The 24635-nt window shown below is 38.9% G+C and overlaps 1 protein-coding gene across 1 annotated transcript in view; it reads left to right on the top strand.

Moving 5' to 3' along the window:
* Positions 1-24635, top strand: part of LOC110172105 (F-box and leucine-rich repeat protein 17) — a 542271-nt gene that overhangs the window by 474622 nt on the left and 43014 nt on the right. The window contains exon 8 of the mRNA XM_055161948.1: positions 11764-11906. Within this exon, the coding sequence (XP_055017923.1) occupies positions 11764-11906 (143 nt within the window). The remainder of the gene's footprint in view (positions 1-11763; positions 11907-24635) is intronic.

Here is a 24635-nt window from a genome sequence, read left to right as displayed (position 1 = left end):
ATCTCGCTCTCGACATCATTGGTTGAGCGGTCAGATCCACTGACTCAAAGGTTTGCCGTGCGATTCCAGCTCCCAGAAATAACATGTCCTTGGGCAAAAGACTTAACCCACTTCGCCCCCAGTGTCTGCGTACACAAGCGTATGAATGTGTGTGTGAATGGGTGAGTGGTTTCTTGATGTAAGGAGCTCTGAGTGTTTTGAAGGTGGAAAAGCGCTATATAAAGCAGATGAACTTTACCTAAAAGTTGTAAACAACCCTTACAACCTCAACCTTTACTTCTGATGCAAGAACAGCTCATTCCACATTGAGAGTCTACTGTTGGCTTGTTTTGTCCTCAGAGCATCTTAAGTCCCATATGCTTGTGTTAGGACATCCGGGGCCATGTCCACACAGTGTCCGATTATGCAGGTGATGGTGCGGGTCTGCCTGACTAAGTGCCCCACAGCAATCAGGAAATGAGCACTTGTTTTATCCACTGGCACGTCTCCGAAATTCACCTTGGGAAGCAACTGTCGTGTTCCATCCCTTCATGTTGTCAGGCTGGAGAGTCTTGTTGAAGGTGAAGAAGAAGAAGTAGAGAAAGTTGTTAGTACAGCGTCACACTACAGGGAGTTTTTGTGTGATCTGTTGTCATGAGGACGCTTTCAAAAGGCTCGGGGAGACTGTTGTAAATGTGTTACGGACATCAAAAGCGGAGCAAAGTGAAAGGTAAATCAGATTTGAAGTTGAAAGAGCGTTGTCACATGAGGTACAGAGAGGCCAGTGACTCCGTGGAGGATCGAGTTCCCAGCTCAGAAAACCAAAGGAATTCATTTGGATGGATTAAGCATGTGTGTATTGTTAGATCTATTTGCTATTGTCATGTGAAATTGTAGAATTAAATTTGTCTTTTAAAGAAAGGGTTTTATTTGAGCTCGGGACCACAGTCAAGTCTGACACATCCTATTGTTTTTACCTCACTACTAATGCTGACAGCTTTATAATAGATCTTGTTTAATATTTCGTGTAGTAATTGTGTTTCTTGACGCTCTAGGTTAGCCAAGCTGGTGCCACCTAGTGCCTCCGCTCAGTTTCATTTCTCTCCAGCGACTAGGTCAGGAATCGGAATACTCTTGATGTTCGCAAAAACCCTAGAAGTGCGAGTTCGGGCACCAGCCAATCAGTGAAGAGCCATACATTCTGTGTTGGCAATGATTCCCGAGATCGAGGATTTAAAGGTGGATTAAAGAGAATGTTTGGTGAATTTTATCAAGGGGAAAGATGTTATTACCCTTTTTCCTATAGGATCTGGGAAAAGCTTAATATACCAGTTAGCCCCGTTAGTGGCGCATTACATACATCACGACAAAATAGCAGCAATTGGTTAAATTAAAAAAGTACCCGCCTACCGTCAAGCAAACGAATTCTAACAATGCGAGGTCAGACGATTTCCACGAAGAGAAACCAGCTGATGAATCAGGCTAGCTATAGGTCGCCTTACAACAATAAACATGAACAAAAGAGCAAAAGGCGTGTACTTGTTGCATCCAATGTGACCCCGTGTCCTAACTGAGATTCACACCCAGCTAAACTCTCTTTATCATTATTTCCTGTGAAACTGCAATGACACAGAGACACAAAGAAGTATTCAGAAAGCAATAAAAATCAAAGGTGTACATTAAAGTAGCCGTACATAGACAATTAAACGGTTAATATTAGCTGTTACGTAATACACATAACTCCAGTAGGCTCCATTATCACTACTGGAACAGCTCGAATAACATCTACAGAATGTTACAAACTTTGATAAAGTGCGCCAAATATACTTGTCAACATTCATATTTAACACAAAATGTACTCATATTGCCACTGAAAGGGCTGGAAATGAGAGGATGGCTTCAGATCAAACAGTAAAACACATCATGGACTGATGACATTCATCAAGCTACTTGTTTCCTTCTGGCCACCCACTGGCTAAATATAGTATTACTATCATGACTAGCGCCCTCTAGCAGGCTGGGTGAACATAATATAAAACAAGGTGCATTGTGCAACTTTTTCCTGTAGAGCAGTGGTCCCCAACCTTTTTTGCACAGACCGGTTTTATATCAAACAATATTTTGGAGGGAGTTGGGGGGGCTGGTTTATACCTAGTTCTGGTTTAGTTCTGGTTTAGTGGCATAGCCCATGCAACGTACGGGGATGGTCCGCACGACGTATGAGATGGTTGACTGTGCGTGTGACGTATGGGACGGGGAACGGTCCGCGTGACGTACAGGACGGGGGACTGTCCATGCGACGTACGGGACGGGGGACTGTCCATGCGACGTACGGGACGGTCCATGTAACGCACCGAAGGAGGGACAGTCCACTCACCGTACAGGAGGAGGGACGGTCCTCAAGGTTTAGGGGAGGGCGGGAACGGTCGGACAGTCCACGAGATGTATAGGAGAGGGGGTTCACACTTTCATGACCCGGTACCAAACGACCCACGGCCCAGTACTGGTCCCCAGCCCGGGGGGTTGTGGACCCCTGCTGTAGAGAGTCCGTCAAATGGCTTTTCTATATGGAGATATTATTGCTTCATCTGGAATGTTTCACAGTATGACATTAAACCTTTCTATCATCTTGGAGCCCAAACCAGACCAAGTTACAGGAAGTTCAAATCCTCCTGTAATTGAGTACATGTAAAGTAGAGCTGCTTAATGTCATACTGTGGAACATTCCAAGCAGAGAAATTACATTTCCATAGAAACAAGACGGTGTCAGACCCTCTACCATAGAGTTACACAATGCACCTTTAACATCCAAAATAAAAACATACAGTTAAAAGTATGAAGTTAGAAAGGGTCAGGCAGGAGATACAAAAATTCATGATATGCAAAAATATAATGTATTGAGTAGGATAAAAAACGATTTAAAAATGTGTCAAATGGCAGCAGATAAAAGAAACCTGAGCGTAATCTTTCTTATAAGGCTGTAGTTTTAGTGGCAGTAATATTTCTGCACTTTTGTGTTTAATTTTACACTACATTAACTTTTCCGAGATACTTAAACATCACCAAGACATTTACGAGAAAGTTTTTGCTCTTTTCTGATAGATTGCCATAACACTGTGTGAATGTCGTCATTGGCACGCTAAGTATAATTTGATATTATTATAATGTAGTCCATCTCTGGGTACTATCATTCTCTGCCTGTTAATAAACGGCATATTAACACAGGCGGTCACATCCACTATCCCACAGGTTGATGGTTCGATCCCAGCTCCCATGAACGAATGCTGACACTGAAGTCCTTGCGTAAGACACTTTACCTACTTGCAAGCCTTAGCAAAAGGAAAATTCAATTCGGTCGAATGGACAAAAGTTTTAAAGTGAAGACGTCTTGCCGCTCACTTGACAGAATTGTGGGCAGAATTGAATTTCATTTGCTAAAGATCATACCTGAATGACTAAAGGATTATACAGATACCCACCAGTCTGTGTGAATGTGTGAAACTAGAAAAGACCAACCATCCAGAACCTTCTGCATTCTGTTCAAATCCAGAAGGGGAACTGGATAATAATGTGAAAATCCTTCGTCCTAACTTGAGACACTCCAACCACATACAATTTATAGTGTATGTCTGTCTGTCTTCTTTTACGAAGATAAATAACAGTCTACCGCTTCGATTGCTGATTCTGAGAAAATCCATGCTGTTTCTCAGTCTTTATGTTGTTTTTTTTCCCCCACTTTTTTCAATGCAAACCCCCATTTTTAGTTTTGACGCGAATGGACCATGTGTCTCTATTGTTGGTTAATGCGTCTGTCAATCACACCTTTTTAAATCAAGGAGACAGGATACGGCTCCAGATCCACTCGGCTTTTTAAAGTTTTGTCAAAGCGTCTGGTTCTGGCTGGTCATGGAAATAAATATAACCCTTTAACAGTTCACAAAAACAGTATATTGATTAGTTATGGTGTGTAAATAGAAGCTAGAGCCAAGTTTCTTGAGCTTGAACTCTAGGCTTACAACAGGACTAACTCTAACTATCTATAAAAAAGCACTTAAGGTATCAGACAAAAAGACCTCTAATTATCACTATTGCAGAATACTTGGTAAATAAATTTTTTTTTAATTGGGACAACACAATCAAATATGCAGATTAAATTTTGTTTTTAATAATCTTGTTCCTCCTCCTCTGAAGGAGTTTGTGAAAAGAAATTCAAATTGGACAACAAAATCAGGCTCTAGAGGTGATTGCTCTCTTTTGCTTACTGAGCAGGTCAAACTTGCCTGTTCATATATGAGAATTTTCAACACTGGCAGTATTTTCTAAAGCTTTAAAACTGTGGTTGCTCAGTGGTTAAATATGTCAGCATGCTCAATAAAATTACTTTTTTATATTGAGGGATTGTTGGTTTAACTCTTTAACTCTTGACTTCAGACTTCAAATGAACTTTTAGAAATGAATTGCGTATTTAATGAGTGTGCTGGTTTTATGTCCTTTTGTGTGATTGTTGCTGTACTTTCCTAGCCACACTGCCACCACCTCACCTAGTGCCTCCGCTCAAATTCATTTCTCTCCAGCAACTAAGTCAGGAATCAAAATACAATAGACGGTTCACAAAAACCCCAGAAGTGCAAGTTCGGACACCATCCAATCATTGAAGAGTCATATATTCAGTGTTGTCAATGATTTCCGAGATCGAGGACTTAAAGCCAGAATAAAGAGAATGTTTGGTGAATTTCATCAAGGAGAAAAACGCTATTGTCCTTCTTCCTACAGGATTTGGGAAAAGCTTAATATACCAGTTAGCCCCGTTAGCGGCGCATTACATATGTGACAACCAAATAGCAGCGATTGGTTAAATGATAAAAAGTACCTGCCTACCGTTGAGCGAATGAATTCCAACGCTGCGAGGTCAGACGGTTTGTACGAATTGAAACAAAGTAAAACCGGCTGCTAAATCCGGCAAGTACTTTCCCCTGTCCTGTAGATGATTTTACATCAGTCTGCTGAGGAAACAAAGATGGAAATTGGCCACGCTGGCTTTAATGTTTACATATTTACATTTTAAATATTCATTAATATGTGCTATCTCTTTACAAATAAGAAACATGACCCTTTACCATTTCACAAAAACAGTATATTGATTAGTTATGGCGTGTAGATAGAAGGTAGAGCCGTGTTTCTTGAGCTTGAACTCCAGGCTTACACCATGACTAACTGTCCCTGGGAGCTTTCTTCATTTTCTTCAGTAGCTGCTCCTCTTGTATTGAGCCTGTCTGTCCTGATGCAGCCTCCTCTCCATATAGCCACATCTCTACATGAAACATATTGGAGCTTCAAAGCCCTGTTTAGCGGTAATGTGCTATTATGCATGGCATCTAGAGCAGGCCGGAGCACAAAAAGAACCACATGGAGCTCCGCCAGTGCCCAGAGCTACTATATATAACATATGTCCGATACTGTACACAGCCTCTGCCTATATGAGAGAGCTGATGTTACATAGCGAGGGAAAAGCCATAATATTATTCATTTCCTCTTCGCTGCAGGAGTTACCACCGCACACAAAAGTCCCACAGATGTCTCTAAGCACGTTTGACATGGTTTATCTTCTGAGTGCTGATTGTACGCTATTTAGGACAGTAATTTGCGGAGGTATGTAGCATTAGAAGTCATAAAAGGGCCAAAGTGAGTATGAAAACGAATGGCTTCTTGGTAAACTCCCCCCCTAATTTAATATTCCTCTGTTGCATGTCTAGAAATGTGGATAAGTACAACATAAAAACGCCACAAAGATCAATTACCCAGGCGATACTGGGCTTTAAACACAACTTAAGAAGGCTTCAGTGCGTTTTTAAAGGTCCTATATTCTACAAAATTGACTCTTGTGAGCTTTAAATCATATTATAATGCTCCTACTTCTTCAGAAACTTACCTGAAGTTGTGTGTGTTTTACTTTTTCATTCGCACACATTTGAGTAATCCTGTATTATTAGTTCCAACTTGTGATGCCATGAAGCCTTAGTTTTCAAGTTAACATCTACTGTTTACCTTTTATTTAGTAGAGATTGGCAATTCCAGGGCTGAAATCATCCAAATGATTCTAGTGAAGGTGTATGGACAGTGTTGCAAAGGTTACTTTTAAAGTGTATTCCCCTACAGATTACAGATTACATATCCCAAAATGTAGTTTGTAATGGAATCCATTAAATTACTTAAACTGAGTAATGTAATCTGAATACTTTAGATTACTTGATTTGCTGTAGAGAAGCAAAGATGAGGATATCTTCACATAAGATGTTTTGTCTGATAAAAGAAAATAAAAAGTCCAGACTTTACTTAACCAAATAAAAAATATTGTTGATAGAAGAGGAGGAGACACGGTCCGCGCAGCATGATTTAGTGCTGTTAAATCCTGTTTTAGACATGGTTTAGACCTAGTTTTAGTTCTGGTTTAGACCTGGTTTAGTCCTGGTTTAGACCTGGTTTGGACCTGGTTTTAGTTCTGGTTTAGACCTGGTTTAGACCTGGTTTTAGTACTATTTTAGTTCTGGTTTAGACCTGGTTTGGACCTGGATTAGACCTGGTTTTATTCTTGGTTTAGTCTTGGTTTAGACCTAGTTTAGACCTGGTTTTAGTACTAGTTTAGTTCTGGTTTGGACCTGGTTTAGACCTGGTTTGGACTGGGTTTAGATCTGGTTTTAGAACTGGTTTAGTCTTGGTTTAGACCTGGTTTAGACCTAGTTTGACCTGGTTTGGACCTGGTTTAGTGTCCGACAATGAGTGGAATTACCGAAAAAAAAAAAAAAAAAGGGATATAGCCCAAAATGTGAAAACAGGAAAATACCGCTGTGTAATGCATTTATTTCAACAAAGTAACTGTAATCCAATTACCTCTCATTAAAATACTAACTGTAACCGAATATAGTTACTCATAATTTGTACTCTGATTACGTAACTCTGGTACATGTAATCTGTTACTCCCCAACACTGTGTATGGAGTTTAAAAACACAGTTGGAGAAAAAAAAAAAAGCTTTAATTTTAGTTTACTTTTTAGCTGTATTAAACAAAAGTCATCAAACTCTCCGACCTAACAACTTCGCTCACCTTCCTCTGCTGTTGTTTGGGCGGTGGAAGTTGAAATAGATTTGTGCAAATGAGACAACAACACGAGGCCTAACTTGGCGTCTGAAGGTGCTGTCAAAGGCTTTCTTCTTGTTTCATCCTCCTCCTCGCTCGCCCCTGTCATTACTGATGGCTGTGAGAGAGTGGAGAACAAAGGCCAGGCCCAGCTAATCGATCACCGAGCACAGCTATCAATCGACCGGCTCTTCCCCCGTTTGGCCCCAGATTGATAAGGCTGATCGCGGCGTGTCTGAGTGTTGGTGAAGTACACATGATAAGAGAGGATTCGGTCTCGTCTTGACATCTCTGCGTTTTCCGTTAGACCTGAGGACAGATGGAAGCACTTAAGGACAGCGCGTGTGGAGCGGAGGCAGTGGGAAGTCCTGGTCCCATGCAGTGAAGACGCAGGGATGCTGAAGTTTTTGCATTGCGTTGGAGTCATGATTATGGAGAGAACATGTTGCTGAGTTTTTGGTGTAAATTCTAAATCGCTGCTTGGTTATGCGGGTTATGTCAGTGTTTCCCAAACTTTTTTTTCCAGGGACGCTTATTTTAAAAGTCACAAACCTTCACGACCCAAGTCAATAGACATTATTCATAAATCACAAAATAAAGGTGGATTTGACCATTACTGAACATGAATGAGGATTTTTTTTTGTTTGTTGACTGAGTGATAGTGTCTCTTTGAACAATTAGTATTACTCAAATTGAAACAGAGAAGGAAATGCCTTGAAAATGAAAATTATGCTTTGAGATGATGAAGGAAATAATGATGGTTAAAATAATATTAGTTAAGTATAGTGACTATACTTTAATTTAAAATTATAAATTGGCCAAAATATCAATGTGAAGGGGCCGAGCGGTGTGTTATGCTGCACTAGCACATTACTTTTGTTTTATTTACCTACATTTGTTGGGGATAGGGAGGTGTTTTGTATTTGTTGTGGGTGTTGCACTATGTTGTTGTGTTTTGTTTTTATATTTATTATTGTCTTTTGTTAAATGTTATATTTTGTTGTCTTTAATAAAAAAAACAACAATGAACCAGCAATAAAAGGGATCCATAAGTCGCCTATTTGGACCTTAAATGTAGCCTCCTTTTTTTTCCCTTTTCAATGTTCAATTGAACCAGCAATATTGGAACAAAACAGTCAGTAAAATAATAACAAAAATGCCATATGTGGCCCTTTAATCTTTTTAATCCGGCCTGCCAAACTTGAATAATAGTAATAATAATGATAATAATTTTTCAGTGTTTTAAATTTTCAACAAATAGTAAAATCCGTGGGACTTGAAAGACGGATATTTAGTTGTGATGCTTTGTAAGGATTTTCAGTTATGGGACATTTCAGTAACATGGGATATGTTTTCTGCACATCCCATGTAATTTTTTTCCTCTTACGAACCAAAAAACTCCAGCCATCTGCTCCTGGTTCGGCCTTTCTGTCAAATTTTAGAACCTTTGTGGCCCACGAGTCAGAAAGTTTGCCCACCCCTGTTCTAGTTACAGGAGATATTAATAACAGGGCTGCAGACAATGGGGAAGAGAGTGGGGAGAGACATGAAGCAAACTGTTGGAGTTGTGGTGCAAACTTTAAATCACTGCATGGTTAGAAATTTGCATGAGAATTAGCAATGGCTTTGTGTGGTTCTGATTAATGAAGATAGAGAAGGTCATCTTTTTCCCAGTGAAAGAAAAGGACCTGAAGAACCAAATGTTTATCAAGTACCTCTCAACCTGTTATGACGCACAAGCATTCATAAGTTTAGCCACATACTGTCGTACTAAGTGGCAATGATTCTCTGCTCACAACAAGAAAGTCTTTTTTGGCCTTTTTTCTGTGTGGAGTTTGCAAGTTTCTCCCTGTGCTTGATTTGGTTTCCTTTGGGCACTAAGGTCTCACCCGTTAACCCAAAATGTGCGCCAGCTATGGAGCATTAAAATGGTCTGAATGAGTCTGATGAAAGTGAATGGACTCTTAAAACACTGAGGAGCACTTTTAGATTACCGACAAAGCACATTAATAGTTGACTCAAGTGTTTGGATCTCTGAATAGTCAAGAGAGAAAAGATGAAGGATTACGAAAACATGGATGAAACAAAACACAACGTCTTCTATCTTAATAATTGTGGAAACGACATGGAATGAAAGATGCACATAGACAGTGTTGGGAAGGTTACTTTTAAAATGTATTCCCCTACAGATTACAGATTACATACCCCAAAATGTACTTTGTAATGTAATCCATTAAATTACTTAAAGTGAGTAACGTAATCTGAATAATTTGGATTACTTGGTTTGCTGTAGAATAGTAAAGACCAGGATATCATAACATAAGAAGTTTTGTCTGCTAAAAGAAAATAACCAAATTAAAAATATAGTTGATAGAAGAGGAGGAGACACGGTCCCACACAGCATGGTTTAGTCCTGTTAAATCCTGTTTGAGACATAGTTTAGAGCTGGTTTTAGTCCTGGATTAGTCCTGGTTTAGATCTGGTTTAGTTCTGGTTTTAGACCTGGTTTAGTCCTAGTTTAGACCTAGTTTAGACCTAGTTTTAGACCTGGTTTTAGACTTGGTTTTAGACCTGGTTTTAGACCTGGTTTGGACCTGGTTTAGTCCTAGTTTAGACCTGGTTTAGACCTGGTTTTAGACCTGGTTTTAGACCTGGTTTAGACCTGGTTTAGAACTGGTTTAGTCCTGGTTTAGTCCTAGTTTAGACCTGGTTTAGACCTAGTTTAGACCTAGTTTTAGACCTTGTTTAGACCTGGTTTGGACCTGGTTTAGTCCTGGATTAGTCCTGGTTTAGATCTGGTTTAGTTCTGGTTTTAGACCTGGTTTAGTCCTAGTTTAGACCTAGTTTAGACCTAGTTTTAGACCTGGTTTTAGACTTGGTTTTAGACCTGGTTTTAGACCTGGTTTGGACCTGGTTTGGACCTGGTTTAGTCCTAGTTTAGACCTGGTTTAGACCTGGTTTTAGACCTGGTTTTAGACCTGGTTTAGAACTGGTTTAGTCCTGGTTTAGTTCTAGTTTAGACCTGGTTTAGACCTAGTTTAGACCTAGTTTTAGACCTGGTTTTAGACCTGGTTTTAGACCTGGTTTGGACCTGGTTTAGTCCTGGATTAGTCCTGGTTTAGATCTGGTTTAGTTCTGGTTTTAGACCTGGTTTAGTCCTAGTTTAGTCCTAGTTTAGACCTAGTTTAGACCTAGTTTTAGACCTGGTTTTAGACTTGGTTTTAGACCTGGTTTTAGACCTGGTTTGGACCTGGTTTGGACCTGGTTTAGTCCTAGTTTAGACCTGGTTTAGACCTGGTTTTAGACCTGGTTTAGACCTGGTTTAGACCTGGTTTAGTCCTGTTTAGTTAGACCTGTTTAGTCCTAGTTTAGACCTGGTTTAGTCCTAGTTTAGACCTGGTTTAGACCTAGTTTAGACCTAGTTTAGACCTAGTTTTAGACCTGGTTTTAGACCTGGTTTAGACCTGGTTTGGACCTGGTTTAGACCTGGTTTAGACCTGGTTTAGTGTCCGGCAATGAGTGGAATTACTGAAAAAAAAAAAAAAAAAAAAAAAAAAAAAGGGATATAGCCCAATGTGAAAACAGGAAAATACCTCTGTGTAATCCATTTATTTCTACAAAGTAACAGTAATCCAATTACCACTCACTTAAACAGTAACTGTAACTGAATATAGTTACTCATAATTTTTACTCTGATTACGTAACTCTGGTACATGTAATCTGTTACTCCCCAACACTGCACATAGACTACCAGTCAAAAGTTTGGACACACCATCTCATTCAACGTTTCTGTATGTTTACTACTTTCAAGATTTTATACACATACAAAATAGATAGATATATGGATTTATGTAGCAAAGAAAAGAAAAAATCCTCATAGTAGCCACACTTTGCTTTGCTTTGTCAAAAATATTTACTAGAGTTATTTAACTTTTTTTCTTTACTACTTAATTCCATATATCTCGCTTCATATATTTGACATCTCCTGTATCTGTATTCTGTATGTAGAAATGTACAAAGCAGTAAATATAAAGAAAAACAGCAGTGAATGACCAAACTTTTGATAGGGATCAGTTCTGGTTTAGTGATGTTCTGTTTAGTGAAGTGATGACGTATTTTTGACAGTAGAGTCGCAACTGTGAATTCGTCTTTGTACTGAAGAAAGTGTAATTGTAAATTTCCATTTTGTGATTGTAAGTCTTGATGTCGTATTCAATTCGTATTCTGATGGATAAAATACACACAATGCATTTTATGTACGACTGGACTCATTCGAGAGTTTACGAATAATTATTTTTTGCTCAGCCACAGCCAAATATGCACGGATTTCCCAAATATGCACAGATCTGCATCCTATTCACACAAATATTTCTGAATGCTTTCTTACTCCATACACTATTGTAATGCTGTCACTATAACAAAAAAATAATGCTAATTGTATGATATTGACTCTCTTTCCATATTTGCATGTGTGCTCAGAGAAAGACTGGAGCGTTTACAAAGTGTTGCTCAAACATTGAAATGATGTCTCACACTCTTTGGCCCGTGGTTGATGTGGGATTTCTCAGTGGGAGTGTGATTCTGCCACATTTGCATGGGGAGCCAGTCGGAGTAACACCTTTTTGTATTGTTTTCTGTCTGTTTCTCAGCTCTGATCGCTATCGGCCAGTACAGCGCCACCATCGAGACCGTAGACGCCGGCTGGTGTAAGGACATCACAGACCAGGGAGCCACGCAGATCGCACAGAGCAGCAAGTCCCTCCGGTACCTGGGGCTCATGAGATGTGACAAGGTAATGCACACAAACATCCACATTGTTTAGCATAGGTCAGGGACATTTCGTAAAGCTCAAAATGACAACAGCGGCCTCGCATGGCTTCTAAAATATGTTGATTTGAGCAACTGAAAGTCAGAAAATCAGTAAGAGAAAGGCAGATGAAGCAACATTCACAGGAAACAAGCAAGTTCATAACTGTCCCAGAGCGCCCCCTGTCTTTACACCCTCCTTCTGAGCAACAAAAAACTCCCAGAACCCCACAAAAAAAAGGGATATACCCACTTATCTCATACTCATAGCTTTGGTCGAATATTATTTGTCAAATTTTCTGCAGCAAAAATGACAGAATACGTAGTGTACCCCTTATTTGTTGGTTTGAACATTTCACACATTTTAAAGGGACAGACTGGAATTTTGGATATAGGACCTCATTTCCTAGTGAGCCAGAGTGTTGGAGACGTGTGGAGACACTTTTTAAAATATTCCATGCAGTCCTTGTATTTGCAGAGGTCGCTGGTGCTAGGCTAGTGCATGTCAATGGCCATAGTTAGCCTGCCACTACGCACTCCACAAAACACTCGAAGCAAATCTATTATCACGCCAGATTGTCGATGTAAATGTCTGTGTTGATCGAATAATGTTTGAAATAAAACTAACCTTGCATCGCATGAATCGTCACATGTTGAGGGACTATTTTCTCAGCAGCAGCAGAATTTTATTTTGCCAGTGAGATAGGTCCTAGGTGATATCAGTCCACCGCTGCCAAGCTTTCTATCAGGAAATACAACTCACTGCTGCTGCTCAGACATAAATCCTTCAAATGCAAGGTTGGTTTTATTTCTAAAATTATTCTGTCAACACAGACATTTACATCGACAGTTTGGCGTAATAATAGATTTGCTTTGTGGAGCGGGAAAGACTGTTTTTAGTGGCAGGCTAACTATGGCCATTGACATGCACTAGCCTAGCACCAGCGACCTCTGCAAATACAAGGACTGGATGGAATATTTTAAAAAGTATCTCCACACGTCTCCAACACTCTGGCTCACTAGGAAATAAGGTCCAAAATTCTGGACTGTCCCTTTAACATGAACAAAGTTGTGTACATGGTTAAGCAAAATGTATAGCGTCAATATTAGAAGGTCCAACCATAACAGAATACAGTGTGAAGAGGGTATTAATAATTCAATACTTTTAAAAATATAAAATGTATTTTGTGTTGCTCTATGTTAGAAAAGCTATCATATGCACTGTAAAGAAAATGATTAGTAAAAATATAGTTACTGACAGACAAAAATATCCTGATGGGAACAAGTGACATTCCCCGCTCCTTTTTGGCCTCCTCCCACCAACCCCTAATCTGAACAGGAAGCACATTTACGACGGCGCCATGGCAACAGCCCCGCCCATCTCTGTGATTGGGCCCCGTGCGCTCTTACCATTCGGCACAGTACTACGGCTGGGGCTCATTCACTTTGACATGAGTGGGATGGAGCAGACTGGGGAGAGGGAAACAGCTGCTTTAACCTAGAAACTTGAGTCCATTGTAGAAAAGCAGGTAAATGTGCAGTCCCAACTCAAGAGGGCCTCCATATGTCGACTGGTCTAATGAGTCAGCCTGGGTTTTAGGGGTTTTAGGGGCAGGGCCCATTTCGACAAAGCTATTTTAAAAGACCCCTCCCCCCCTTCTTCTGTAATGAGAGGAGAACATGCACAAGTTAAAGGTGCATTGTGTAACTTTTCTGGTGGAGGGTCCATCAAATGCTTTTCTTCATGGAGATGTTATTGTTTTGTCTGGAATGTTTCACGGTATCGTATTAAACCTTTCTATTTTCATGGAGACCAAACCAAGTTACAGGTCAGATCTGTGGAGAGGCAGCCCCGCTCACAGTCAGAGTCATGGTCATATTTCTGAGCTAAAAACCCACTTGTAATTTAAGAAGTCAAGGTTGTTTAATAGGGATATAACAATAACCAAAATATCGTGATATTGTATCGTGAAAAGTCTCACAATATCGTGGGCTGTCACAATATATATCAAATTACAATTTCGTTTGCTTAAATGCTTGGTTTTACAGTAGCAGCATCTTATGAACATTGGGAACTACATATCCCATGATTCATTTCAGTGCAAACAACATGAAGAGGTATGTTTTTTACTTGAATTTTTGGGATTGTGATGGAAATAATTCACACCAAAATCTTGTCAAGATATTTTAAAAGCAGAAACCTGTCCTATCTACAATTATACTAGCCTCTACAAAATATCGCAATAAATTTCGTACCATGAGATGCATATCGTGATAATATCATACAGAGAGATTTGGATATTGTTACATCCCTACTGTTTACTGTCATACTGTGGAACATTCCAGACAAAGCAATGTCATATCCATAGAAACAAGCAGGTGACAGATCCCCCACTAAAATGTCACACAGTGCACCTTTAAGAAGAGTGTAGGAAGTAAAGTATTTAGGAGTTTCCGTTTAACTCTTCGCTTTATTTGTGTTCATCCTCATTTAGAACTGCGTCATGGTTTAGTTCTAGTTTAGACCTGCTATGGTCCTGTAATAGACCTGGTGCTCAGAAAGCCACATATTTATTCAGGTGCTTGTTGGAAACGTTTCAGAACCACTGGTGTATTGTATCCAGCCAAATGTGGCAAACCATAAATACTGATGTGGTAAAAGATGACTTTCCCCCCTTGGCCGGGACCTGTATTTAGTGGAATCTGCCATTACAGTCGGATGGCCAGAGTAATCCCAAAGGTCGTTTTCATTTCTGATAGCTCATATTACTTGATTGATCAGTCAGCTTTGTGATCATAGGATCTGAGAGGTATCCCACTGAGCCCATAAGTCTTGTGCATTAATCAGGCTTTTTAAACGTTTTGTGAACCTTTAGCTCGGCTATTTTATAGTTTTTAATTTGTTAATTTGTGCTAGTGAATAGGATAAAAAACACAAAGGAGCTCTTCATGTAATACCACCTAAATTAAGGTTAAAGTATACTTTATTAATCCCTCATGGGGGAAATTAATTCTCTATATTAAACCTGTCAGGATGTCAGGAGCGGTGAGTTGCTTTTGAACACTACAGGGGACCCATCTCCAGATGTGGAGACTTGGTCAGGCTGGAAGATCGTCAATATTTTGCATTTCTGGGTTGATGGGGGGGAACAGGAAACATGCAAAAACATGCTAACTCAGCACAGAAAGGCCCGGCGTCCAGGGAGTCAAACTCACAGGGAGTCAGACTGCAGACCTTCTTGCTATAATGATACATGCATGAGTGGAAAGAAAAATAACTGCACGTTTCTCTATGAGTGAATACAGTACAAACAGTATTACATAACTAGTCATTTTATCTTAACCTATAAATTAGCCTTTACTTGATTGCATAGTGTCTCTGCTGGTCTACATTTTGTGCATGCTTTTCTTTCGTCGTCGTCCTCTCAACAAAAGCTTGGTTACTCTGTTCATGACCGCTTTTACTGGAGGCCATCTTGAAAGCTTCTTCATAACTCTTCATATTCTTATATTAAGTGTGCTGCTATGGGTGCCTTTAAGGTTTAACCCTATCTCTTAAGATGGCTACCCTCGACTCCTATTTATTAATAATGTAATAAAACGCTAACGTACGAGGGCACTGCGATGACCTCACGATGCCTGTACTTAATTCACATTGCCGCCTAGTGTATCTATCATATTTATCTAGCCGTAATAAAGCCTAACTGCATTACATAACATATGATCACTTAGATTGGATTTTCATTTTACACCGACCTCACGATCAATATCTTCCACCTTGCTAATAAAATCCTGTTTGGGAGGTGACCTACTTCGGCAATACAGCACTTTGAAGTTAGATTCCAATATATGCAGGTGATTGGTGAGAGTTTTATGAACTGAAGGAGCCGTGGTTTTTATATTGTGGTACATGAGTCTTTTATTGGACTGTCCCTTTTTGGCACTATATCCTGTCTTAAGGCCGCCACACACTACAACAGAATTATCCTGATTTAGGCTGTGATTTGCTTCTCCACGAGTTTGGGGAGGTGTGACCCAATTTTGTGTCTTTGTGTGCGATTTTGAAACCGTTGTGCTCCACATGTGTGGTGTCAGTGCGACTGTGAGCTGCTCTGTCACATGTAACCAACAAACAGCAGCCAATAAAACAGAGCGACGGACATGGAGGCACAGGATACAAACTCAGTAAATATCAAAAATAATTATTACTCACCTCTCGAAAAATTTAAACTGCAGCATCTCATCCATATTACTCATAAAGTTTGACCTCTGTAAATAATGACACCCAGTCCACAAACAGTGCTGTTAATCCAGTTTGAAGCGTTCTTTTAAAGTAAAAAGGTGAAAGTAGTTTCTCACATGTGTCTGTTTACATCCAGGCAGTGCTCGGATTGTGGTGAAGCTGTGGATTAAAGATAGTGACTCTACGTCCTGTGAACTTTATCACCAACTTCTGTGCATTAAAAATCATGTATCTGAAGTATTGCATCACATTTAACAAATAGTAACACAGTTTTGACTTGAATCCAAACTAGAAGTGCAGTGCTCTGATCTTTGACCACTTAAGAGTCTCAAAGCGACTCGTTTTACCGTAGACAGGAAACAGTTGACGTGATGTACGTGCACAACTTTACACTGTTTTATGCAGCCATATCCTGCAGGAGTCTTTGTGATCAGAGATTTTAAATCTCATAAGGTTCTCCTCTTGTCTGTGGTGTGTGCTTTTCGTCACATAAAAAAAAAAAAAATCCTGTAGTGTGTGATGGCCTTTAGTTCTGATTTGAGATTATAATATGAAGATCAAGATACCCAAAGCGCTTTACAGTTCATTATTCAGTCACTCCACACTCAATATGACATTGTTCCAATTCCAAATTGCAAGTTTACTCAAGGTTTGGTCCTGCATTTATTCATAGTTTTGTCTCTGATTTAGTCCTAGCTTGTAGCCTGGTTGATTTTTTTGTTTTGTTTTTTCTTTCTTTACCTGGAATGTTCAACTGCATGACTTTAAACATACAGTATCTCCATGGTGATATGAGTCAGATCTGTGGACACGTGACCCCGCTCACAATATGGATGTATGTTTTTCAAAGTATTTTTAAGCAATAAAAACACATGTAATTGAATCAATGCAGGATAAAAGTTTGTACTGTGAACATCCAAGCATTGCAATAACATTTCCCTGGAGACAAGCAGGTATCGAGCCCAACACCAGAAAAGTTGCACAGTGCACCTTTACGCTAAATTGCTTTGGTCCCTCCCTAACTCAGGAGAATTCCAAGACATGCACTGTGATATCATTTATAACATTTTGTGCTTCCGTGACAATTTGAAAACTATTACCCCACAGGATGAAAATAATTCTTTGTGTGTGCAGGGGAATTCCAAGTGTGCAGCTAAATAAAGTGGTAATCGGAGCCATTAGACTTGTAATGGAGTGTGGATGGAGCCCAGAGAAGATTTTGACAGTTTCCAAGGTCAGGCGCATTAACAGCGCTAAATCACAGAATACATTCACCACGAGCTCGCCCCGATTGGCCATTTTACTCCAAATATGCTGCTGGTAAAATGGTGTTTAGCATTGCAAATGAAGCAGGAGGAGTGAGGGAGACGCTTTGGGCAGGTCACTGAGAGGATAGAGGCATGTGCAGGCTTTGTTGGATGTTATGATGTGGGGAAAGATGTTGCAATAAAAATACAAAAATAGATAGTACAACATACTTACTACGCCTTCATTCTAAACACATGATGGGTTAAAGTAAAAAACATGCAAAAAAAAAAAAATTACCGTAATTTCCGGACTATTGAGCGCACCTGAATATAAGCCACATCAACTACATTTTGACAAAATTTAAAAAATTGTACATATATAGGCCACTTGAATATAAGCTGCAGGTGTCCACGTCTTCAAGAAAGTTTTTAAGTTTGGGCCGTCTGCTTTTATTGCCTCTGAAAGCTTTTATCGTCTTTGCATTGAGTCAGTTCATCACGCTGCCGTCGCGAAAATCTCACCATCGACTCACTGATGCTGAGTTCTTGTGCAGCAGCTCGATTTCCTTCTTCCACAGCCACGTCAATTGCCTTTAACTTAAAAGCTGTATCATATTCATTTCTTCGTGTTTTACATGAGGAGGGTGTGTGTATGAAGACAATCAAACTAAAACACAAGCAAACCAGTATCTTCCTCGCACGTCATCTTTCCCACCCATCTGTCTCGCTCTTGTACCCCCGTCTCTCCCCGCACTCTACTGCGCATGTCTCCTGCAGAAAGAGTCTCTGTCCTGTCTGAATCATGTCAGTGTCTTGGAGAATTTAATCAGAATTGAGTGGGCTAGGCTAGTTGTATCAATCAGGTATGAGTGGATGTTCGGCTACTGAAGTTTGAGACGTTTCTTCTCGTCATTTACACATACGGGTAAGACATATCCCCCTCACTAATGTTAATTTAGCATCATAACTTATTTTTTCACACGGCGATAAACTGTTTGAGTGCGCTGACAGTATCACAAATCTAGCTCTGCAACCTCATGTTAAACCTAGATCCATGTGTGAACCGCACAGACAGTGGCGTTATTTGCACTGAGGCTGCGCGAGTATCTGCTGTGATGCCAAACCATAGACCGTATATATGAATGGACAATGTGCCAAACAAATAATCCGTCCATATATTCACCACATCGTTGCAAAAGCTGCTGGGTTCAAAGGGTGAGAAAAACGTAGCGGCTTATAGTCCAAAAATTACAGTACTCGCTCAAAAACACATATTTTGTTTTGTTTATCTATGCTTTATAAACCACATTTTGACATGGTAAAGGCCAGTACTGCAAGATTGAGAGATGGTGGGAAAGCCAAAATTCCAAATGTAGTACATTTTGTGGAGAATATAATAATGAACCTTGTCACTAATACAAGTTTACATTTTTCTTGCCAATAACTGTAATGACATTGCCAAAAGTTTTCTGATTATGGTTATGCAGTGACCATATTGAGAAAACTGCAACTAAAGGATGAAGTCAAAGTAATGCCAGAATGATCAAATTCTCAAACAACTGTATACATAGCACTAATAAAGACAACATTGGTGCATCTTTTAGAATATGGGAGCATGATGCTAACTGTAGGCATGCTCTGTCTGAGGCTTTGTTAGATTTTCATCTCTGAGCCTTATTTTAACATTTTCTGACCATAAACTGATTTTGTTAGAATTACAATACAACAAGTGAGCTGATTTGTTCAGTTAGTCACTCTCACTTTTTTATTGAAAATCAAACACCTAAACAGCACCGTGAACGCTCGTATTGATCACAGACTTCTTCAAAAATGCATTGTTTAACTTGTTTTCAGACGGCGTGAAACGTATTTGACTGTGTTCGCTAATGTTTGCATTGTGTCTCCATGGTAACTGATAAACATTTCGCCAATACACATACACTACCGGTCAAAAGTTTTAGAACAGTCTAATTTTTCCAGTTATTTATTGCAATTCAAGTCGTGCAAGTTCAATGAAGAGCTTCAAATGGTACAAAGGGAAGTACTAAACAGCCAGAGGTTAAAAAAATGACAAAAGATAACAAAACACAAGTCCAAGCCATGCCAGAAAAAACATGGAGTGTCCAGCACAGTCTCCAGACGTCAACCCCATCGAGCTGTTTTTGGGATGAATTGGACAGAAGAGTGAAAGGCAAAGCAACCTACAAGTGCCACACATTTATGGGAACTTCTGCAACAGACTTGGGAAGAACTTTCTGAAGAACATTTGATTTCTATTGTAAAAAGAACGAGCCACGAGTGTGTTCAGCTGCTATATCTGCCAAAGGTGGACACTTTCATGAATCAAAAGTTTAGAATATGTTTTGGTCAACAGTAAACAGCAAACAATAAAAAACTGGAAGTGCGGTGTTTTAAAACTTTTGTCCGGCAGTGTACATGTAGAAAACCCCCTGCAAGAAATCTCTGTATCAGTATCTAAAACTGTAATAATCACTGATACAGCATCGTCGACTGAGCAGCATCTGACCAGAAGTGAACTTAGCTGCACTTTTGCCCTGTGCTTGTTTCCCACAGTCTGCGCTCCCAGCAGTCAAATCAATACTTCACAGGCGTCCAAGAAATTGTTTTGGGTTTTAGAGACACGTATTTAATTTGTTCATTACGTTTTCCTGATTAGGGCCATTTCAACAGTTGGCAGAGCTTGCAATGACGTATCCATAGCAACGAGCAGGTGATGGACCCCCCAACCAAGAAGTTACACAGTGCGCCTTTAAATGTTGTTCTTTTTGTTACTTTACTTCATTATTTTAGTTTTCTTAAGCCTAGATTTCAAGATATGTTTGTGTTTTGTGTGTTATATTTCAAGCCAATTTTGCACCAATGTTGTGAAATCTAAATGTTGTTCTAAATACATTTTGAGAGCTGTTGCCACACTTGAAAAATCCCACATTGAGAAGTAACCGTTTTAAACCAAGTAGAAAATCTAGTCAACACATGAATTAATCTTAACTGAATTCAAGTAATTTATCAAACACCTAAAAGCTTTCACCCTGTTCTTGTTTCCCACAGCCAAGTCAAATCAATACATCTCAGTCTTCCAAGAAATAGTTTTCAGTTTGGGAGACATATATTTAATTTGTTCATTAAGTTTTCCTGATTAGCGCTTGACTTTGGAGCAGTTGGCAGAGCTGCATCCCGGCGGTAAAAGTCCCTCACCATATCCAAGTGGATCTCAGGAGGACTAATCTCATCTGTAGACTTAATGGCCTTCTGGGAAAACTGGCTGTTCACACGTTTAATACAAGTCTTGTGCAAATGACTCAGGTCTGAATCACACAAAAGCCTTTTTCTCACTCAAATCAACAACTTTCACGTGTTTTGTTTCATTTCTATTGCAATTGTTCACAATCCTTTCCTCTGGCGTCAGTTCCTTCCTTCCGTGTTTACTAGCTGCCTGTTTTTCCTGCTGCAAAAAGCCTTCAGGAAAGTCCAGTGTTTTCTTTTAATGTGGATTTAACTGAATAACTGGGGAAAGTGAAAGCACAGACCTTCCCTGGGGCCCTGGACCTTACAGAACCAAAATTTTGATTTACACTTTTTGGTACTTGCAGTGAAGGAAAACACATTACACTTGAACTACTGCACCTTAACTAGCCTTAATAATGAGCGACAGTAGCTCAGTGGGTCGAATGTTTGTCCATCAAATCCCGCTCTCGACATAAAAAACATCATTGGTTGAGCGATCAGATTCACAGCTCCCACAGATGAATGCTGTTGTTGTGTCACTGGGCAAGACCCTTAACCCAACTTGGCCCCAGTGTCTGTGTACAGTGGTGTATGAATGTGTGCCTGAGTGGGTGAAATGTTCCTTGATGTGCCTTGAATGTGGGAAAGCGCTATATAAAATGTGACCATTGACAAAAACATTGACTAAGCCTTCATATTGAATAAGTAATTTATTAACAATTTATTTGAACAGATTCAGGCCGACTTAATGTAACACTTCTTTTTCAGACACAAGTAAAATCTGCGTAACATTAATTTTGTTTATTATTATAGAAAAGAAATATTTACTTTTTGCATTATATCTATGTATATATGTTTTCACATAGTTAGGTGTTTCGTTTCACGTCGCACAAACCGTCTGACCTTGCAGCCTTAGATTTCGTTCACTTGACAGTGGGCGGGTACTTTTTATCATTTAACCAATCGCTGCTATTTGGTCGTGACATATGTAATGCGCCGCTAACAGGGCTAACTGGTATATTAAGCTTTTCTCAAATCCTGTAGGAAGAAGGACAATAACGTCTTTCCCCTTGATGAAATTCACCAAATATTCTCTTTATTCCAGCTTTAAATCCTCGATCTCTGGAATCGTTGAATGTCTCTTCGCTGATTGGCTGGTGCCCGAACTCGCACTTTCGGGGTTTTTGCAAACCGTCTAGTTTATTTTGATTCCTGACCTAGTCGCTGGAGAGAAATGAAATTGAGCGGAGGCACTAGGTGGCGCCAGCCTGGCTAAGAATAACTGGTTATTAACCCTTAAATTAAAAAAAAAGTTCAAGTGTGGTTCAGATCTTTTTTTTATTAAGGCTATTTGGATATAGTTATTATAAATGGGTGTCTAATAATTAATAATTAAAGATCACATTACATAACCAAAATGTTCAAATCTATGTTGCTGAAAGAAATGCACTGGATCGTTCAGAAACGATTAAATTCAGTTTTGCAAAACACTTGAAAATATACCTTGGTTGTTTTTCTTCTGAAGAGGTCTACAAGTGGATAGATGTTGTCCCTAAATGATGGAGAGCTTGTTTTTCTGAGATGTACCCAAACACTCAGAGCAGCCATGTTTGTTTGCACAGGATCCAAACAGGTGCATGTAAACACCAGAAGAGTTTAAGTGAACAGTGTTTTCCAGGTATCTTTGTTTTGTTTACTGACTGTTCTCAGAATGATTTAGGTGATATCATCCCATCATATTTTTAAGTACGAAGAGCAGCAGTAATTCTCTGCTTTAGTTATTAATAAATAGATTTTTATTTGAAGCTCTTGAGTTTAGTCTGAGTTTGTGTCCCAAATGTTTTCCAAATCTTCACCTCATTTCATGATATACTTGCTGTTTCGTACAACTTTCCTGGTGGAGCATGATCTTGGCTGGAACAATCCGCAGTATTTCATTAAACGTGTCTATCTCCATGGGGACAGGAGACGCCATCAGGCCAATTACAGCTCAAATCTATGCAGAATCTGTGGAGCATGTACTTGTGCTTTTTACAAAAACACTTGAGGAAATGGAAGTTTAATATTCATCAATACTGTGGAGCATTTCAGGATGTTCAAAGTATTACAATCACAGACGAGACAAGCAGGTTACATAAGACAGCCTTAAAATATCATACCTCTAGTGCCACGTATTTCCATCACTGCTAAAAGATCTCTATTATAAACATATCCTGCCCATCCAGACTCCACGCCAAACACAGACGAGCCGCGCACAGTTTGTTCTTGTGCTGCGTTCAGGAGCGTGCACCTTCATGTGTTCCTCTGGGCTTCCGGATGTAGACACTTGACAAAGCTCCTCACTGTTTACCCCACAGACCACTGCTGTCTGGGGCTGCCTAATCAAAGTGGTCACGGCCACTGACCCCAGCATGAAATTACACTTCTCTGCATCGCCGCGGAGACCGTCAGCGCTGCCAAAATAAATAGTTATAAATACTTGCATACACTGTCACAGCAGATGGCTTTTCCCTGTTAGAGCCATGTTGACAGTGGTTTGGAAGAGGAGCAAATCGCCCAGAGTTAATATTCCCCTTACATGGAGATGGCGCGGTTTTTATGGACGTGAATGTGTATTTTAGAAGGATTTAGGACAAACTGTTAGCATGGAAAAACAAATGTGTGTTATAGTCGACTTGAAACTAGCAAATTCTTGGTTTGCTTCATGCCAATCCGTCTTTCTCTCTTAAGCTATATCTAAACAAGACTAATGATTACTGCTGTAGTTTTTTAACATTTTTGGATTTTGTCCTGCATAGATTTTATTTTGTGAATTCAGATAATGAATCCTGGATTTTTCTATTCTTATTTTAGATTGATTTATTTATTAAGCCTATATGTAAAAGATATTTGATGTGTTTATTACATTTTAAGCCAAATTATCTTTCAATGTTCTGAGTTAGTTTTAAGAGAAACCACCAAACTTACAGAAAAATGCTAGTGAGAAGTAACTAGTTTAGACCAATTAGAAACATACACTACCAGTCAAAAGTCTGAACACACCATCTTTCAATGTTCATGTTTTTTACATTCTACAATTCTACAAAGATACATACAGAAGATGTCAAATTTATGACATATGATATATGGCATTATGTAGTAAAGAAAAAAAAGTTTTTTTTTTTTTTTTTTTAAAGTAGCCGACACTTTGCTTTATCGAAACATATTAAGTATAGTTTATTTAACTTTTTTCTTAACATAATTACATATATTTCTTCTTCATTTTGTTATACACAGAAATAAGTTAGTTTTTTTTTTTTTTTAAGTAAACTAAAGGGTGGCTACTTTGAGGATTTGAACATAAAATATTTAAAAGTATATTTTATGTATGCAACATAATTCCATATATCTTACCTTTTCTTACCTTTTTCTCCTTGCTAATCCTTATTATAATACAAACTAAACAAGCATATTCTTTATGTAGTAAAGAAAAAAAAGAAAAGAAAGTTGAATTATTAAAAAACAGTAGCCACACTTTGCTTTATCAAAACATATTAAGTGTAATTATTGAACTATTTTCTAAACATAATTACATATATTTCTTCTTCATTTTGTATACACACAATTACATAGTCTTTTTATTTATTTTTTTTTTAAAAGTAAACTAAAGGGTGGCTACTTTGAGGATTTGAACATAAAATATTTAAAAGTGTATTTTACATATGCTACATAATTACATATATCGTACCTTTTCTTACCTTTTTCTCTTTGCATAACACAAACCCTTTGGTGGTATGTAACAAGTAAGTAAAATTAGTAAAGTACTGTACTTAAGTGAAAATTTCAGGTATCTGTGCTTTACTTAATAATATTTTACAGTGGGTCCTTTTTACTTTTACTTCAGTACATTTGAAAGCAGGTATCTGTTTAGTTTGAGACCTGCTGAGGGGTTATAATTTTAAATTTTTTTAATTTGAGTAAACAAAATTATGCAAAAAAT

The sequence above is a fragment of the Boleophthalmus pectinirostris genome, unplaced genomic scaffold, assembly GCF_026225935.1.
Source record: "Boleophthalmus pectinirostris isolate CB_2022bp ecotype Guang Dong unplaced genomic scaffold, ASM2622593v1 HiC_scaffold_4, whole genome shotgun sequence".
Taxonomy (NCBI): Eukaryota; Metazoa; Chordata; class Actinopteri; order Gobiiformes; family Gobiidae; genus Boleophthalmus; species Boleophthalmus pectinirostris.
Note: the sequence above shows the minus strand (reverse complement) of the source record. Positions and strands in the feature narration are given on the sequence as shown.